Consider the following 20,348-nt stretch of genomic DNA (forward strand, 5'->3'; position numbering starts at 1 on the left):
AGCTACTCACACTGCCTGTGTCCTTACCCTCACAGCATGATGACAAGCCTTACTGCCACAAGCCGTGCTACGCCACCTTGTTTGGACCAAAGGGTGAGTGTGGACAGCCCGTCTCCGGGTGCGGTGAGCTTCCTGGGGATCCCCAGTACCGGAGAGTGAGGATCAGAGACGTGAAGAAAACTATTCCAGTGACACCTCGGGTCTGCCTCGCCCTTCTCCCCCGTCCCATGTCCGGCTGTCTCCCAGATCCTAATTCATTGGATGTATGTGGATGGGGATGTGCATAATGCACCCCAACATACCGAGCTAGTGAAAGTGGAATGCCCTCCTGCCCTGGTGGAGGGGTGCTACCAGACCTCATTCCTTAGTATTCCCTGCGTGTAGAGCTGCTTCCAGTTGTTTGTAGCTCTCCCGCTCCTGCAGATCAGGTCCCCAGTCAGGACACTCCCGATCTGTGGGGATCACAGAGCTGTTCCTTACCTTCCCTGGTAATGCGACCCATCTCGCTCCCCTGCTCGCCCCATCGGCACTCCCTGGGTTCAGGAACAGAGTGCCAGTCAGACTGCTGTAACCCCATTAGTTGTACCTGCATTTGCTCTTTCCTGTTCACAGGTGTCAACATTGGCGGTTTTGGTTCCTACATCTATGACCAGCCCCCTCCGTCATCGGGCACGCAGCCAGCCCCGGCCCCCGAGGGTTCAGCACCCACAGCAGCCGTGAAGAAGACTGCAGCTCCCGTCCGGGGCCCCAGCAAAGGTAGAGTGGTCCAGCTCCATGCTGCTCATCGCCAGTAATGTGGTGGAGCCTGTTCACGTTTTCATTCCGCTGGGGGGGTGGGGTCTAATTTCAGATGGAGATTTAGATTTATTTATCATATGTACATCGCTTTTCACTTGAGCCCCCCCAGTCCCAGCAACGTTCTTGTCAATCTTTTCTGCACTCTCTGCAGCTTAATCACAACCTTCCTATGGTGTCTTTCTATCTGTATTACAATATGACTATGTTGGCATTCATTTCAAGAGGAATAGTGTATCAGAGTAAAGAGGTGTTGATGAGGCTCTATGGGGCATTAGTGAGACCTCATTTGGAATACTGTGTGCGGTTTTGGGCCCCCTATCTTAGAAGGAATGTACTGATGTTGGAGAGAGTTCAGAGAAGATTTACGAGGATGATTCCTGGAATGCAGGGCTAACATTTGAGGAGCGTTTGTCAACTCTTGGACTGTATTCATTAGAGTATAGAAGAATGAGAGGGGATCTCATAGGAACATTTCGAAAGTTGAAAGGGTTGGACAGAGTAGATGTGGAAAGGCTGTTTCCCTTGGTGGGTGAGTCCAGGACAAGAGGCCACAGTCTTAGAATTAGAGGGTACCCATTTAAAACAGAGATGAGGAGAAATTTTTTTAGCCAGAGGGTCGTGGATTTGTGGAATTCGTTGCCACATACAGCTGTGGAGGCCCGATCATTGAGGGTGTTTAAGGAGGAGATTGATAAGTATCTAATTAGTCAGAGTATCAAGGGATATGGGGAAAAAGCCGGAAATTGGAACTAGTTGGGAGAATAGTTTAGCTCATGGTGGAATGGCAAAGCAGACTCGATGGGCCGAATGGCCTGCTTCTGCTCCTTTGTCTTGTGATCTTGTGATGACAGTGGGAACTGTACACTGTATTCCAAGTGCAGTCTCAACAATATTTTGTGCAGCCCTGTCATCTCTTGTACTCAGTGCCATGACCAATGAAGACAAGTGGTCTCCACCACACCATCTTGTCTGCCTATGTACTTGTAGCCCTGGGTCTCTGTGTAACCACACCACAGGTGGACACTCCAAGCAGTGCCCTGTTTTAAATTCCTAAGTACACCAGTTCACACGTGCCTGTTAAATTAGTAATTGGTTTGTTATTGTCCGTGTACTGAGATACCTCTGCCTTGCCAGCCATCCATACAGATCATTTACAAACATTAGTACATCAGGGTAACACAAAGGGAAAAGCAATAACAGATTACAGAATATAGCAGTACCTTTACAGGGGACGTGCACTGCAGATAGACAATAAGGTACCAGGGGCCGTGACGATGTAGGTTGTGAGGTCATTTATTGTGCAAGGACGCTGTTCAACAGCAGGATAGAAGCCGTCCTTGAATCTGATGGTGCATGTTTTCAAGCTTCAGCTCAATGGGCTGGTAGAGAAGAGAGAAGGACTGGGGTGGGAGGGTTTTTGCTGGCTGCTTTCCTGAGGCAGCGGGAAGTATAGACAAGAGTCCATGGAGGGGAGATGTGCTGAGCTGTGTCCACAATTCTCTGCAGTTTCCTGCAGTCTCAGGTAGAATAGTTGCCATACCAAGCCATGATGTATCCAGGTAGGTTGCGTTCTATTGTGTAGCTGTAAAAATTGGTAAGGGTCAGTGCAGTCACAGTTAATTTCCTTAGCCTTGGCCCACGTTCCTATGGTGTTGCAAGGAAATACAACAGGGCTGGAATGCTCTGGAGAGGCTCAGCAATTTTAAGTTCCTCAGTGTTATCATTTCAGAACAGCTGACCTGGACTCAGCACTTAAGTGTAATTATGACGAAAACATGACAGTGCCTCTACTTCCTTCGATGTTTGCAAAGATTGGGCACGTCATCTGAAATTTCAAGAAAATTATATAGATGTGTGGTGAAAAATATATTGACTGGTTACATCGTGGCCTGGTATGGAAACACCAATGCCCTTGAATAGAAAATGCTACCGAAAGTAGTTGACACGGCCCAGTCCATCATGGGAAAGCACTCCCCGCCATTGAGCACACCTACACGGAGAGCTGTTGCAAGAAAACAGCATCCATCATCAGGGACTTCCAGAACCCAGGTCATGCTCTCCTGTTGCTGATACCATCAGGAAGAAGGTACAGGAGCCTCAGGACTCACACCACCAGGTTCAGGAACAGTTATGATGCCTCAACCATCAGGCTCCTGAAACGGAGGGGATAACTTCACTCAACTCTGTTTACCCCATCACTGAACTGTTCCCACAACCCATGGACTCTCTGTCAAGAACTCTTCAAAGTTCAAATTTTAAAATTCACGTATGTCACAGTGTACGACCCTGAGATTTTTTTGCGGGCATACTCAATAACTCCAATGAAAGACCACACCAACAAGGCACCAAAACAATAATAATAATATAAATAAATAAGCAATACATATTGAGAACATGAGATGAAGAGTCTTGAATGTGAGTATATCCTTGATATTTATTGCTTCTTTATTTATTATTTTTCTTTTGTTGTCTTTTGCACACTAGTCCTCTCTATTGTATGTGGTCTTTCATTGATTCTATTATGGTTATTGGATTTACTGAGTTTGCCCATGAGGAAACGAATCTCTGGGTTATATATGGTGGCATATGTAGTTTGATAATAAATTTACTTTGAGCACATTCTTCACTCTTCTTTCCATTTCCCCTTTCATAGTTGCCAGAAGCCCTTCCTCTCTGATGGCATTTGCCTGCCTTGTCCTCAGTGCCAACCATCCTTTGGCAGTGCAGAGATCAGGGACCTTTTCCTACTTCAAGGGTACAAAGCCTGTGCAGCATTGAAATTGCAGGTAGTGAGTTCAGCTGATGGTGAGACTGACTAGCCTTCTCCTACAATCCTCAGCCTCGAGCATGACCACGTTTGCCGGGGAGCCCAACATCTGTCCGAGGTGTGAGAAGAAGGTCTACTTTGGTGAGTCCATTGTACCGTTTGAGCATCTGTTCAACTTCAAGGTTGTCCAGCTGAGGGCAGGACTTGGCAGGAGTGTGGAGAACCCAGCTCGGGGATGCAGTCCGCTCTCCCCAGAGCCTGTGCTACTAAGGGCACGCTCACAACTTTGGCCCTTCAACTGGCAGATTCACCTGCCTGCCTCGGCGTGGGGATGTGGTTGTAGGTGGAAGGGATTGGTTGTGTAAAACTGCTGCTTTTTGTTGCTGTCCACAGCCGAGAAGGTGACATCGCTTGGAAAGGACTGGCACCGCCCCTGTCTGCGGTGTGAGCGCTGCAACAAGACTCTGAACCCAGGCGGCCACGCAGAGGTGAGTGGATGGCCGGGCCGAGCCAAGCCGAGCCGAACATGCAGTGTGAGATTCAGCACGAGTAGCAGCAAAGGCAAGGGCCGCGTCTCCACAGTGGGGCAGGACACAGAAGTGGGCACGGGACTTGTGCCAGACACAGAAGTGGGCACGGGACTTGTGAGCGTGTCAGGCTCATTGCAACTGCCTGTAAGTGGACAGAGAGAGAGCAAGTCAATGTGGAGCCGATAGAGACAGAGCTGGCTGGTTCTGAGGTTTAGTATGTTGCTGTTGTTTCATTATTGTCACACGTACCAAGATGCATTGTGGAGCTTGATTTGCACACTGTTCGTACAGATCAAATTATCACGCAATGCTTTGAGCTGGTAAAACAATAGCAATGCAGATAAAGAGAAAGGCTACCAAAAGAATAGAGTTGAGGTAAATGATAAAGTTCAGAATCATAATTTAGCTTGTGAGGTCGAGAGCTCATCTCGTCCATTCAGAAGTCTGGTGACAGCAGGACTTGTGTCTGACGGTTGTATGGAGCGTTGGCTCGGTGGCATTGCTGTGTTCCATTGATTCAGGGTAAAGCAGCGGCAACAGACCACAATATTTCAGCCTGCGAACTAGTGGTGATGCAGTGTTGGTGATGGGGAAGCCCCGTGTGTCTCTGAGTTCCCCAGGATCCAGCCTCCTGGTCCAGTTGTCCTTGTGGTTGGCAGGCATGGACATTTCCCACTTAGCTGTTCTGCAAATGCATCATTCCTAATAACGCTAAAGATAAAGGAATCCTTAGGAGGCAGTGAGCGTAATATGACAGAATTCACCCTGCAGTCAGTTATATTGGTATTGCATTGAGTAAAAGGAAATACAAAGGCATAAGAGAGGATCTGGCCAAAGTTGATGGGAAGAGGACACCATCTGGGATGATGACAGAGCAGCAATGACTGGAGTTTCTGGGAACATTGGAGGGACAGATGTTGCACTTGTTCTGCTTGCAAGGATAAGTGCCACGAGGAAGATCAGCGGGGAGGGACGAATGGACAAGGGAGTTTAGTAAGGAGCAATCCCTGTGGGTGGGGAGGGAAAGATGTCCTTGGCGGTGGGGTTCCTTTGGAGGTGGTGGAAGTTAGGGAGAATTATGTGCTGGACACGCTGAGGCTGGTAGGCTGGAAAGTGAGGATGAGAGGAACCCTATCCCTGGTAGGGTGGTAAGAGGATGGGGTGAGAGCAGACATGTGTGAAATGGAAGAGATGTGGTTGAGGGCAGCGTTGATGGTGGATAAAGGGAAGCCCCTTTCTTTGAAAAAGGAGGACATCTCCTTCATTCTAGAATGAAAAGTCTCATCCTGAGAGTGGGTGCGGCGGAGATGGAGGAAATGAGTGAAGGGGATGGTAACAGGGTGGGAAGGGGTATGGTCCAGGTAGCTGTGAGAGTCCGTGGGTTTATAATAGACATCAGTGGATAAGCTGTCTCTAGAGATAAAGGGGAGGGAGGTGTCAGAAATGGACCAGGTAGTTGGAGGTGAAGTTGATGAAGTTGACGAGCTCTGCATGGATGCAGGAATCAGCACCAATGCACTTGCCGATGTAGCATAGGAAAAGTGGGGGATGGGCACCAGTGTAGGCTGGGAACATAGACTGTTCCATGTAGCCAACAAAAAGCTGGGACCCATACAAGTGCCCATGGCTACTCCTTTTGTTTGAAGAAAGTGGGAGAAGTAAAGGAAAAATTATTTAGAGTGAGGACAAGTTCCACTAGACAGAGGAGAGAGTTAGTGGAGGGGAACTGGTTAGGTCTGGTGTTCGGAAAGAAACAGAGAGCTTTGAGGCCTTCCTAGCGGGGGATGGAGGTGTTTAGGGACTGGGCATCCATAGTGAAAATAAGATGATGGAGGCCAGGGAACTTGAAATCATTGAAAAGATCCAGAGCATGTGAAGTGTCACGGATGTAGGTGGGAAGGGACTGAACCAGGGGGATAAAACAGAGTTGAAGTATGCAGATATGTGTTCATTGGGGCAGGAACAAGCTGAAACAATAGGTCTATCTGGACAAGTGGGTTTGTGGATCTTGGGCAGGAGGTAGAAACGGGAGGCGCAGGGTGCGGGAACCATGAGGTTGGTGGCAGTGGATGCGAGATCCCTAGAGTCAATAACGTTGGTGATGGTGCGGGAGACGTTGGCCTGGTGTTCTTTAGTGGGGTCCTGTACCAGGAGTAGGTAAGAGGAGGTGTCTGAGAGTCGGCGTTGGGCCTCAGCAGGGGAGAGGTCAGTATGCCTGACTACTACAGCACCTCCCTTATCTGCGGGTTTGGTGAATTTAAGATTGGTGCAGAGGGATTGGAGAGTCGAGCGTGCACAAGGAGTGGTTGGAATTGGAGAGAGAGAGGACTGTTGAAATTGAGACAGTTGATGTCCCGTCGGCAGTTGGCAATGAAAAGGTCCAGAGCAGGCAGAAGACCAGGGCGGGGTGTCCTGGAAGAGGAGGAGAGTTGAAGATGGGAGAAGGGATTATTGGTGCGGGGTGGCAAATCCTGGCCAAAGAAGTAGGCTTGGAGACGGAGGCGGTGGAAGAAGAGTTCAGCGTCATGACAGGCGTGGATCTCAAGTGTGGGCATGGAAACAGAAATGAGACCCTTACTGAGGACAGAACGTTCCTCAGTAAGAGGGTTGGTAGTATCTGAGGAGAAGGGAGGTTTGGGATGGTGGGGTGAGATGGAGTCTCCGAGGACCCAAGAGCTGGTGGTGGGACCTGAGAGAGACGGATCGTGCAGTGGTGGTGAGGGAAGGGGAGATGGGGGTCCCAGCGGCAGAGCATGAACACCCGACCTGGAGTCAGAGTCGGAGGTTGTGCAATCAGCACTTTGAAGGACAGATATATCCCAAAGATGAAGCATTCTAAAGAGAGGATGAGGCAACCGTGGCTGACAAGGGAAGACAGCGATAGCATAAAAGCAAAACTGAGGGCAAAAAATATATTAGTGGGAAGTTCAAGGATTGGGGAGCTTTTAAACTCCAACAGAAAGCAAGGGAAAAAGCAATAAGGAGAGAATAGATAAAATACGAAGATATGCTGACCAATAATATAGGAGGATACCAAAAGGTTTTTCAGATTTATAAAGAGTAAAAGAGAGTCAAGAGCGGATATCAGACTACTGGGAAATGGTGCTAGAAAGGTAATAATAGGCTGCAAAGGAATGGAGGACAATTTGTACCACTCTTACGATGGAAGACAACAGCATTATGACAGCAGTTTTGAGTGTGTCGGGGTCGGGGCAAATGTGAGTATATTTGAAAGCATTATGTCAGTAGTTGGTGTGTGTCACGGTGGGGGCAGATGTGAGTATATTTGACAGCATTATGTCAGCAGTTTGTGTCAGGGGCAGATGTGAACATATTTGACAGCATTATGTCAGCAGTTTTTGTCGGGGGGGCAAATGTGAATATATTTGACAGCACTATGTCAGCAGTTTGTGTCAGGGTTGGGGCAGCTGTGAGTATATTTGACAGCATTATGTCAGCAGTTTGTGTCAGGGGGGCAGATGTGAGTATATTTGACAGCATTATGTCAGCAGTTTCTGTCAGGGGGCAGGTGTGAGTATATTTGACAGCATTATGTCAGCAGTTTGTGTGTGTCAGGGTCGGGGCAAGTGAGTATATTTGACAGCATTATGTCAGCAGTTTGTGTGTGTCAGGGTCGGGGCAGATGTGAGTATATTTGACAGCATTATGTCAGCAGTTTGTGTCGGGGGCAGATGTGAGTATATTTGACAGCATTATGTCAGCAGTTTGTGTTGAGGGGGCAGATGTGAGTATATTTGACAGCATTATGTCAGCAGTTTCTGTCGGGGGGGCAGGTGTGAGTATATTTGACAGCAGTTTGTATCAGGGTCGGGGCAGATGTGAATATATTTGACAGCATTATGTCAGCAGTTTGTGTGTCAGGGTCGGGGCAGATGTGAGTATATTTGACAGCATTATGTCAGCAGCTTCTGTCGGGGGGGGCAGATGTGAGTATATTTGACAGCATTATGTCCGCAGTTTCTGTCGGGGGGCAGATGTGAGTATATTTGACAGCATTATGTCAGCAGTTTGTGTCGGGGGGGCAGATGTGAGTATATTTCACAGCATTATGTCCGCGGTTTCTGTTGGGGGGGCAGATGTGAGTATATTTGACAGCATTATGTCAGAAGTTTCTGTCGGGGGGGGGCAGATGTGAGTATATTTGACAGCATTATGTCAGCAGTTTGTGTCAGGGTCAGGGCAGATGTGAGTATATTTGACAGCATTATGTCAGCAGTTTGTGTGTGTCAGGGTCAGGGCAGATGTGAGTATATTTGACAGCATTATGTCAGCAGTTTGTGTGTCAGGGTCAGGGCAGATGTGAGTATACTTGACAGCATTATGTCAGCAGTTTGTGTGTGTCAGGGTCAGGGCAGATGTGAGTATATTTGACAGCATTGTTAGTGCTGAGAAAGTCGAAAGAACTGGAAGTAAATAGGTCATCTGGACCCAATGGACTACACCCCGGTGTTCTGAAAAAGGATAGCTGAAGAGATTGTGGACGTATTACTAGTGATCTTTCAAGAAACTCTAGATTCTGGAATGGTTGCAGAGGACTGTAAAATTGCAAATGTCACTCCAGTTTTTAAGAGGGAGGTTGGCAAAAGACCAGTTCGCTCAACTTCTGTGGCTGGGAAGATGTTTGAGTCCATTATTTATGATGAGGTTCTGGGATACTTGGAGGCACATGATAATATAGGTTGTCCTCTAGGAAGAATCCTGCTGCCTGACAGATCTGTTGGAATTATTTGAGGAAATAACAGGTGGGATAGACAAAGCAAAGTTAGTGGATGTTGTTTACTTGAATTTTCAGAGGGTCTGTGATGAGGTGTCACACATGAGGCTGCTGAACAAGATTAGAGCCCATGGGATTACTGGAAAGGTATTAGCATGCATAGAAGGTTGGTTAACTGGCAAGAGGCAAAGAGTGGAAATAAAGGGGCCCTTTTCTGGTTGGCTGGTGGTGACTGGTGGTGTTCCCACAAGTGTCGATATTGGGATACGTTCTTTCCACGTTGTATGGCAATGATCTGGATGACAGAATTGATTACTTTGTGGCCAAGGTTGTGGATGATACAAAGATAGGTGAGGAGGAGGTAGTGTTGAGGAAGCATGGAGTCTTCAGAAGGGCTTGGACATTAGAGAATGGGCAAAGAAGTTGCAGACTGAATGGAATGTAGGGAACTGAATGGTCATGAACTTTGGTAAAAGAAATAAAGGCATAAACTATTTTGTAAATGGGGAGCAAATTCAGAAATCAGGTGGAAAGGGGCTTGAGAGTTCTGGGGCAGAATTACGTAAAGGTTAACTTGGAGGTTGAGTCGGTGATAAGGAAGGCTAATGTAATTTTAACATCCATTTCAAGAGGACCAGAATATAAAGGCGATGATGTAATGCTGAGGCTTTATGGAGTATTGGTCAGACTGCAGTTGGAATATGGTGAGCAATTTTGGGCCTAGTATCTAAGAAAGGATGAGATGGAATTGGAAAGTTTGCAGATAAGCTTAATGAGATTAATCTCTGGAATGCAACGGTTACATATGAGGAACGTTTGATGACTCTTACCTGTACTCACTGGAGTATAGTAGAATGAGGGGGAATCTCGTTCAAACCTATTGAACGTTGAAAAGCTTAATTAGAGTGGACATGGAGAGGATGTGTCCAGTAGTGGGGCAGTCTAAGACCAGTGGATTCAATCTCAGAATGGAAGGATGTCCCTTTAGAACAGAGATGAGGAGGGGTTCCTTTAGCCAGAGGGAGGTGAATTCAACGCCACAGACAGCTGTGGAGGCCAAGTCATTGAGTATATTTAAAGCAGAATTTGATAGGTTCCTGATCAGAATCAGATTTAATATCACCTGCATATATCATGAAATTTGTTAACTTTACAACAGCAGTACAGTGCAATACATGATAGATAAATAAATATAGAGAAAGAAAAACTGAGTTACATAAAGTGTATGTGTGTGTCTCTCTCTCTCTATCTATATACAGTGGCATACAAAAATTTGGGCACCACTGGTCAAAATTTCTGTTACCCTGAATAGCTAAGCAAGTAAAAGATGAACTGATTTCCAAAAGGCATAAAGTTAAAAATGACACATTTCTTTAATATTTTAAGCAAGAAAACTTTATTTCCATCTTTTACAGTTTCAGAATAACAAAGAAGGAAAAAGGCCCGAAGCAAAAGTTTGGGCACCCTGCATGGCAGTACTTAGTAACAACCCCTTTGGCAAATATCACAGCTTGTAAACACTTTTTGTAGCCAGCTAAGAGTCTTTCAATTCTTGTTTGGGGGATTTTTGCCCATTCTTCCTTGCAAAAGGCTTCTAGTTCTGTGAGATTCTTGGGCTGTCTTGCATGCACTGCTCTTTTGAGGTCTATCCACAGATTCTCAATGATGTTTAGGTCAGGGGACTGTGAGGGCCATGGCAAAACCTTCAGCTTGCGCCTCTTGGGGTAGTTCATTGTGGATTTTGAGGTGTGTTCAGGTTCATTATCCTGTTGTAGAAGCCATGCTCTTTTCATCTTCGGCTTTTTTACAGACAGTGTGATGTTTGATTCCAGAATTTGCTGGTATTTAATTGAATTCATTCTTCCCTCTACCAGTAAATATTCCCCGTGCCACTGGCTGCAACACAAGCCCAAAGCATGATCGATCCACCCCGGTGCTTAACAGTTGGGGAGGGGTTCTTTTCATGAAATTCTGCACCCTTTTTTCTCCAAACATACCTTTGCACATTGTGGCCATAAAAGTACTATTCAAAAGGTTCAAAGGAACATCTAAACAAGCCTGATGCATTTTGGAAACAAGACCTGTGGACTGATGAAGTTAAAATAGAACTTTTTGGCCGCAATAAGCAAAGGCATGTTTGGAGAAAAACAGGGTGCAGAATTTCATGGAATTTCTGGAAGCAAACATCACACCGTCTGTAAAAAAGCCGAAGATGAAAAGAGGACAGCTTCTACAACAGAATAATGAACCTAAACACACCTCAAAATCCACAATGGACTACCTCAAGAGGTGCAGGCTGAAGGTTTTGCCATGGCCCTCACAGACCCCTGACCTAAACATCTTCGGGAATTTGTGGATAGACCTCAAGAGAGCAGTGCATGCAAGGTGGCCCAAGGATCTCACAGAACTAGAAGCCTTTTGCAAGGAAGAATGGGCGAAGATCCCCCAAACAAGAATTGAAAGACTCTTAGCTGGCTACAAAAAATGTTTACAAGCTGTGATACTTGCCAAAGGGGGTGTTACTAAGTACTGACCATGCAGGGTACCCAAACTTTTGCTTCGGGCCCTTTTCCTTTTTTTGTTATTTTGAAACTGTAGAAGATGGAAATAAAAAAGTTTTCTTGCTTAAAATATTAAAGAAATGTGTCATCTTTAACTTTATGCCTTCTGGAAATCAGTTCATCTTTCACTCACTTAGCTATTCAGAGTAATAGAAATTTTGACCAGAGGTGCCCAAACTTTTGCATGCCACTGTATCTATATACACCACATACACACACGTATCATATATATTACAATATTTATATGTTTGGTAAGGGTGTCCAAGGCAGGATAATGAGGTTGATATGAATTAAACCAGCCATGATGGAATGGCAGATCAGACTAGAAGGACCAAATGGCCTAATTTGCTCCTGTGACAGATGTGGTTAGAACAAACAGGCTCTGATGATTGCGGAAGTGCAGTGAGGGCTGCATGGGTTAACTGAGCTGAGCTGAGCTTCCCTCCCTAGAGCAGATTGTTTGTGAAACTACATTAAGCACCATAGGGACTTCCAGACTGATAATCACAAAGTGGGGGTACTGCAGTAATGCTGGAGATGTTCCACAAATCCCCCTGTGACAACTGGGTAGGGCCACTTGCTACTGCATCCTGGGTTCAGTTCTGAACTCGGGTGCTTTTCATGTGGAGTTTGCATGTTCTGCTGTATAGTATTGTCACATGTACTGAGATACAGTCAAACCCTTTGTTTTGCATGCTACCCAGATGGGCCATTCTACATATAGGTTTATTATAGGGTCATGGAGAAATGCAGTATGGATACAGGCCTTTCAGCCCAACCAGTCAATGCTGATCACCCATATAGTCTCTGATTTCATCAAGGTATTTCAAAAGGAAAAGCAATAACAACGTTCTGTCTGTGACTGTGGGTTTCCCCTGGGTGTAAACTCTAGTTTTCCTCCACATCCCAAGTTAGGTTAATTAGTTGCTGCAGATTCCCCCCAGTTTGTAAATGCAGAGTAGAATCTGGGAGAAGTTGATGGGGATGTGGGGAGAATAAAGAATGGGAGTAGTGTAGAATCAGTGTAAATGTATGGTTGGTGGTTAACACAGACTCAGTGAGGTAAAGGGTTTGCTTCCTTGTTCTGTGACTCCGTGACTAAGCGGTGGCCAGAGTTTCGTTTAGTGCAAAGCCTTTTCCAGGTAAGGCAACGTTCACCTGCATGTCTGTTGGAGTCATCTACTGTATCTGGCACTCGCGGTGCAGCCTGCTCTACATCGGCGAAACCTGGCGTGGGCTGGGGAACCACCTTGTCACGCACCTTCGCTCCATCCGCCACAACAGGCAGGATTTCCTGGTGGCCATCCATTTTAGTTTACTTCCCGTTCCTATTCCGGCATGTCATTTCATGCCTTCTGCCATGATGAGGCCACTCTCAGACTGGAGGAGCAACACCTCATATTCCACCTGGGTAACCTTATCTGGATGGCATGAACATTGAATTCTTCAGCTTCCAGTAATTTCCCCCCCCCCCCTTTTCTTTTTCTATTCTCATTTTGGTTCCCCTCTTTACCCCTTCTCTTCTCACCTGTCTATCATCTCTGGTGCCCCTCCTTCCTTTTCTGCCATGGTCCACTCGCCTCTCCTGTCAGATTCTTTCTTCTTCAGCCCTTTACCTTTCCTACCTATCACCTTCCAGCTTCTCATTCCTCCACACACCCCCTTCCCCCTCGTCTCGTTTCACCTATCACCTGCCGGCTTGTACTCCTTCCCCTCCCCCTACTTTATTCTGACTTCATCCCCCTCATTTCTAGTCTTGATAAAGGGTCTCGGCCCAAACTGTCGACTTTTTATTCTTCTCCATAGATGCTGCCTGACCTGCTGAGCTCCTTCAGCACTTTGTATGCTTTACTCCGGATTTCCGTCATCTCTTGTGTTCGTGTAGATAGGGATGTTACTATGGGCCGAAGGGTCTGTTTCTCTCCTGTACAATTCTTTGGCTGTCTCTAAAAGAACAAGCAAGATGTTGGAGCTGTGACATCTGACCTCTAACACAGTGTAACCTCCTGGGCCTGGTGTTCTAAAAATCCCCTGTCCCAGCCCTGACTCTGCTGACTGGGGAAGTGGTGAAGGAAATTAAGCTTCCTGCTCCGCACAACGACGTGCGTTGTTCTCCAGGGCCGACCCAGCTTACAGAAAGCTCAGCTGTAAAAAAGTGTTGAGCTTCAGTGAGTGAGAGAACTCGGTCGATCTGACAGCCTCAAATATAATTCCTAGAACACCATTAATGTGTATTCAGATGGTAAAATAAATATCACCTGGCATCTTGATGTCAGCTTACATCTAGAGATGATCCTGCATCACTCCAATCCATTGACCCTTTGTGTACCAGGCTCTGTGACATTGCTCATGTTCAGTAAACATAGAAAACCTACAGCACAATACAGGCCCTCCGGCCCACAAATCTGTGCTGAACATGTCCCTACCTTAGAACTACCTAGGCTTTACCCATAGCCCTTTATTTTTCTAAGCTCCATGTATCTATCCAGGAGTCTCTTAAAAGACCCTATCGTTTCCGCCTCCACCACCGCTGGCAGCCCGTTCCATACACTCACCACTTTCTGCGTAAAAATCTTAACCCTAACATCTCCTCCATACCTATTTCCAAGCACCTTAAAGCTATGCCCTCTCGTACTAGCCACTTCAGCCCAGGGAAAAAGCCTCTGACTATCCACACAACCAAAGCCTCTCATTATCTTGTACACCTCTATCAGGTCACCTCTCATCCTCCGTCGCTCCAAGGAGAAAAGTCCGAGTTCACTCAACCTATTCTCATAAGGCATGCTCCCCAATCCAGGCAGCATCCTTGTAAATCTCCTCTCTCTTTCTATGGTTTCCATATCCTTCCTGTGGTGAGGCGACCAGAACTGAGCACAGTATTCCAAGTGGGATCTGACCAGGGTTCTATATAGCTGTAACATTACTTCTCGGCTCCTAAACTCAATCCCACAATTGATGAAGGCCAATGCACTGTATGCCTTCTCAACCACAGAGTCAACCTGCGCAGCATCTTTGAGTGTCCTATGGACTCGAACCCCAAGATCCCTCTGATCCTCCACACTTCCAAGAGTCTTACCATTAATACTATATTCTACCATCATATTTGACCTACCAAAATGAACCACCTCACACTTATCTGGGTTGAACTCCACCTGCCACTTCTCAGCCCAGTTTTGCATCCTATCAATGTCCCACTGTAACCTCTGACAGCCCTCCACACTATCCACAACTCCCCTAACCTTTGTGTCATCAGCAAATTTACTAACCCATCCCTCCACTTCCTCATCCAGGTCATTTATAAAAATCACGAAGAGTAAGGGTCCCAGAACAGATCCCTGAGGCACACTACTGGTCACCAACCTCCATGCAGAATATGACCCGTCTACAACCACTCTTTGGAACAGTCCAGCCAACCCTGTTTAAACCAACCACACTTGCTTGCCAGAATGTTCCAAGGATCGGTGGTTCATGCTTTAAAACTTGGATGGAATTTAAGAACTAATTGAAAATAGTGAAGCCAGAGGCTGTGGGCAGCCTGCAATTCGCTGTCCAGCTCTGCAAGTGCTTTCCTTGTAGACGGCATGACTGAATCCTCACCCCATCCAGCAGTGCTTTCTAATCCCAACCACCTGATGTATGAGCAAAACACAAACTAGCAGAGGAACTTGGCGGTCAGGCAGCATCTGTGGAAGATAACTGGACAGTGGACCCTTTGGGTCGAGACGCAGCTGAAAACGCCATCTGTCCAGCTGAAGGGTCAACTCTCCATTCCCCTCCAGAGAAGCTGCTCCAACGCACTGAGCTGCTCCAGGTCCCAGCGTCTCTTGTCACCACTCGATACGTTGCCCTCTGGCCCCCTCTAGGGCTTTCACACGGTTCCCATCTCCAGTGGGACAGTTCCTCGCTCCAGGCTTGCTATACTCTTCCTGATTTTTAAATGCTTCCATCAGATCCCCTCAGCCTCCTGCTCTTTAGTAAATTTCTTCCCATGCTGTCTAAAGTCTTGGTCTTCCTGAAGGAGCCTTCTCCCAGTCACACCCTTGTGGCATCTGAGTTACCATAAAGAATATCTATCCCTTTTGAAAAGCTACAATGTCAGACAAAGGAGCCAGCCATCGGATAGCACCACATAAAGATGAATATAATGTTTCCCCTGTGTCAGTAGCCAGCTTTTGGCGGTTACCCTCCTGCTAACTGTAGGATAGTGCCATACTCTCCCCCTCAGCCATTACTGTAACAGGAAGCAGAGTCTCCCCCCCTTCCCATCTCCTCCAACAAAGCAAGTTTGAAGTGCAGCTGTTTGTAATTGTGGGATCTCAAGCCCCTGAACTGCTCTTGTAGCCATGGTGTTTGTGCAGCCGACCCGCTGTGCTTCTGGTCACGGGCAGTGGTAATGTCACTAAGTATCGGGGATGGGGGGGTAGATCAGTCCTTGCAGAAGCCTAGCATCCCACACAGGCAATCCACAAGCCAGGTCACCTACTCCAGAGGCAATGAAGAGGCAACTGCCTCTCACCACAAGGCCAGCCAGTTGAACAAGACAGATTTATTGACCTGTGTCATAAGGGAATATGAGCTCCACCCCCACCGGGTGGGTTGAACGGTCAGTGGTAACTGTAATCCCAGTCCACCTCTTCCCGTATTGTGTGAACGGCCTCCAGTACCTGTAAATCCCAGCCACCTCTTCCCGTACTGGGTGGATGGTCAGTGGTACCTGTAAACTCCAACCACTTCTTCCTGTACTGTGTGAATGGTCAGTGGTAACTGTAAACCCCAGCCACCTCTTCCTGTACTGGGACTAGGTGAGCTGGGAGCTGTGGGGGATGGACCCCTGGGACTGGGAGCTGTGAGAATGGACCCCTGGGACTGGGTGAGCTGGGAGCTGTGGGGAATGGATCCCTGGGACTGGGGGAGGTGCAATTTACTTGGTTCATTGCCCCCAGTCTGCACTAAATGATAGAGTGTTTCTAAGAACCCATGAGCACTGGTCGTGGGCACGCAGTTAGGGCGGAAGCTGGGAATATATAGTGATGAGAACACTGGGACATATCAGCAGTCCCCAGGTTATGGCAGGGTTCTGCACCTGGGAACTGTTAGTAACTCAGAAATAATCAAACTGTGGGTGGACGAGGATCACAGAAGTAGCTGACGGGACACTGAACAGGTACGGGAAGAGAATTGGGAAGCCAGCCTTGGTGAGTCTGCTCAGCTCTGCTTGTGGCAGCTCGGCAGGGAGCGGTGGTGGTGATGGATGAAGATAGAGGGAATGTGGTAGTAGCCCGTTCCCACCCAGCAGAAGATGCCTGAAGCCCTGCAGTGGCTGTCAGATCCATCCCACCGGTCTCCCAACACTCATTCGTGTGTGTGGGGTGTCATTAAGTTGGATGTAGTGAGACTGAGTGATGTGGGAAGTGTGAGGTCATACCATTGGGTATTCGGGATCAAATAGTGGATTATTATGTACATGGGGAGACTGCAGGGTGTAAGTGTTGTAGACTGCAGGTTGTACAGGGTGTTGGTGAGGCCACACCGTGAATGCTTTGGCACACAGTATCTTCAGAGACAGTATAAAGGAGGGTTGGCCTGTCAAGAGAAGCTACATAGTTTGGGTCTATATTCCTCATTTGAAGAAGGATGAGAAGTAACCTTATTCAAGTGTATCAGGTGGTAAGGTGACAGAGGAGTGTGGTTCAGGGAAGAGTACGCACAGGAACAGGCCCTGCAACCCACAGTGTTCTGCCAAACCAAGTAATCAAGTGGCCATCTAAACTATCTGTTCTGCCTACACAATGTCTATATCCTTCCATTACCCTCACATTCATGTGTCTGTCTAAATGTCTCTTTAATGGCCCTAATGTACCTGCCTCTGCCACCACCCAGGCAGTGCATTCCAGGCACCATCATTCTGTGTGTTTTTTAAAAAAAAACTTAATCCCCCACATCATCTTTTGACCTACCCCCTTCACCTTCAGTGCAGGTCCTGTGGTATTAGACGTTTTGAACCCTCTGTCTACTTTTTCTGTGTCTCTCATAATCTGATGAAGTCTCAGATCTTCCTCCGGCCTTCGCCGCTCCAGAGAAAACAACCCAGTTTGTCCAACCTCAACATGCCCCCTCTAATCCTGGCAGCATGCGGGTAAACTACTTCACCCTCACCAAAACCTCGACGTCTTTCTTATAATCAGGCAGCCGCAAATGTATGCAATACTTCATAGGGAGCCTAAATAGAGTTTTATAAAGTTGTAACATAACTTCCTGACTTTTGAACTCAGTGTCTCAATTAATAAAAGCAAGTATTCTATAAGCCTTCTTAACCACCTTATCGACCTGTGTAGCCAATTTGAAGGAGCTATGAACTTGGATCCCATGATCTGTTTGCTCAGCAACACTATTAAGGATCTTCCCCTTAATAGTTAACTGTTTCCTTGCATTTGCCTTACAAACTTCATCTGTCATTTCTCAGCCCCTATCTGCAACTGATCTATATCATGCTGTATTCTTTGCCAGTCTTCTACACTATCCACAACTCCACCAATCTGCAAACTTAGTAATGCACCTATCTACATTTTCATCCAGTTTTATTTATATACATCACAGACAGCAGAGGGCCTAGTACAGATCTCTGCAGAACACCACTAATCACTGACCTCCAGTTAGAATAAGTCCCTTCAACCACTACCCTCTGCCTTCTGTGTGCAAGCAGTTCTGAATCCAAACAGCTAATTCACCATGGATCCCATGCTTCTTAATCTTCTGGATGAGCCTCTCACGAAAGTCCTTGACAAATGCCTTACTAAATTCCACATGGACAACATCCACAGCTCCACCTTCATCAATCACCCTTGTCATAATGTCAAAGAGGTCCAATCAAGTTAGTAAGATATGGCTTGCCCCACACAAAACCATGTTGGCTCTTTTTAATTAGACCATGGTTTTCCAAATGTTCATAAATCCTATCCCTAAGAATTTTCTCCAGTAATTTCCCTACTACTGATGTGAGCCTCACCGGTCTATAGTTTCCAGATTATCCCTTGATTTCTTGAATAATGGTAGCTACTCACCAGTCCTCTGCAACCTTGCCTCTGGCTAGAGAGGACACAAAGATATTGGCCAAGGCCCCAGCAATCTCATCTCTTGCCTCTGTCTCAATAACCCTGGGGTATAGGTCCTTGGAGATTTATCTACCCAGTGGGCAGGACAGCTCTACCCATGATGGACTAGGCTGTATCTACTACCGTTTATGGGATTTTTTGTGCAAGGGCAGTGGTGTTTCCATTGCAGGTCATGATGCAACCCATCAATATACTCTCTACCAAACATCTATACAAGTTTGTGGAAAGTACAGATGTCATACAAAATATTTGTAAACCCCCAAGGAAGTTGAGGCACTGTTGTACTTTCTTCATAATTTTTCTTAAGTTCTGGGCCCAGGACAGGTTCTGTGAAAAGTTAACACTGAGGAATTTAAAGTTGCTGACCCCTCTCCATGTCTGATCCTCCCATGAGGACTGGCTCATTTGACCTCTGGTTTCCTCCTGTCGTCAATAACCAGCTCCTTGGTCTTGCTGACATTGAGTAAGAGGTGATTGTTGTGACACCACTCAACCAGATTTTTGATCTCCCTCCTATATGCTGATTTGTCACCACCTTTAATTCAGCCGACGACAGTGGTGTTGTCAGCAAATTTCAATATGGTGTTGAAGCTAAAAAGGAGGTAGATGAATTTCTGAAAGATGGAGGAATTGAGAACCACCTGGAACAGGCACAAAAGAGGAGTTGATGACTGGGCTAGATCCACCATTGAAGAGCAGGCAGGATTGAAGACCCCAGTTCTGTTTCTGTTCCTGTTTCCTTTTGAGTGAGAGGGCAGATTAGGGCCGTATCACTCACACACACACACAATGGCTGCCCGCTGCTCCCAGTCAGTGCTGCTGAGACAGAGCTGCTATACTCTTCGCAAGCTACTGGCCCTCCTTGATCATGGAACTGCCTGGCTCCACAAAGAGTATGTCTGCAAACCTTCCAAGGGGCAGGAATGTTGTTGTCAGCCCCGTCAGCCTCTGCTGGGCCTTGCCTGTGTTATACATGTTGCCACTGGGAGGAGCTCTCTGCCTTGCTGTGTGTGTAAAACAGCAGTGTGTTACTGAGTATGCACCTCACCGTGCACCCATCTAACCAGCACAGCTTCAGAAGGCAATCTTCACCCTCGTGTAGTGTGCTTAGACCTCCTCAGGACTCCGGCACATACCAACAGAGAAGCACTTCCAAAGTGTTGTAAGTGGCAACAGATCAGAACACAACGAACTCCCACAAACAGGAGAGTGAAGATGAGGTTTAGCTCCCTGTGAACCTATCAGCTCCACCCAGGTTAACCACTCAGGCTGTCCCTGCCTAACGAACCAACACGGCACAGGAACAGGCCCTCAGCCTACCACGTCTGTGCTGAGCACAATGTCAAATTAAACTAATCCCTTCTGCCTGCACGTGATCTATACCCTGCCATTCAGTGCATATTCATGTGCCGATCTGAAAGCCTCTATCATATCAGGTTAACCTTTTACAAAAGCTCCATAGGTTGATGTTGTCCATAAGTCAGAAGATGCACAAAAATCACTTCATGTGGCAACTTTGCATCCAGTATTGTAATGAATGACATCAAGAGCACAGAAGAATGAACAACTAATATGTGTGGAGTGAGAGGAAGCTGATTCTGATGTGTGCAGACTGTGTGTATGTATAGATGTCAAATTTCTGAATTTCCTAATAGAAACGTAGAAAACCTACAGCACAATACAGGCCCTTCGGCCCATAAAGCTGTGCCAAACATGTCCTTACCTTAGAAATTATCTAGGGTTACTCATAGCCCTCTATTTTTCTAAGCTCCATGTACCTATCCAGGAGTCTCTTTAAAAAAAAAGGACTCTGCAAATCGTATCTGCAAGTATTCTGGGAGCTCA

The 20,348-nt window shown here is 46.7% G+C and overlaps 1 protein-coding gene across 1 annotated transcript in view; it reads left to right on the plus strand.

Moving 5' to 3' along the window:
- The window catches only part of crip2 (cysteine-rich protein 2), a 51,925-nt gene that overhangs the window by 29,202 nt on the left and 2,375 nt on the right, over positions 1–20,348 (plus strand). The window contains exons 3-6 of the mRNA XM_072264287.1: positions 36–93; positions 613–756; positions 3,638–3,706; positions 3,959–4,053. Coding sequence (XP_072120388.1) covers positions 36–93; positions 613–756; positions 3,638–3,706; positions 3,959–4,053 — 366 coding nt within the window. The remainder of the gene's footprint in view (positions 1–35; positions 94–612; positions 757–3,637; positions 3,707–3,958; positions 4,054–20,348) is intronic.

Source organism: Mobula birostris, chromosome 1 (genome assembly GCF_030028105.1).
Source record: "Mobula birostris isolate sMobBir1 chromosome 1, sMobBir1.hap1, whole genome shotgun sequence".
Lineage (NCBI taxonomy): Eukaryota > Metazoa > Chordata > Chondrichthyes > Myliobatiformes > Myliobatidae > Mobula > Mobula birostris.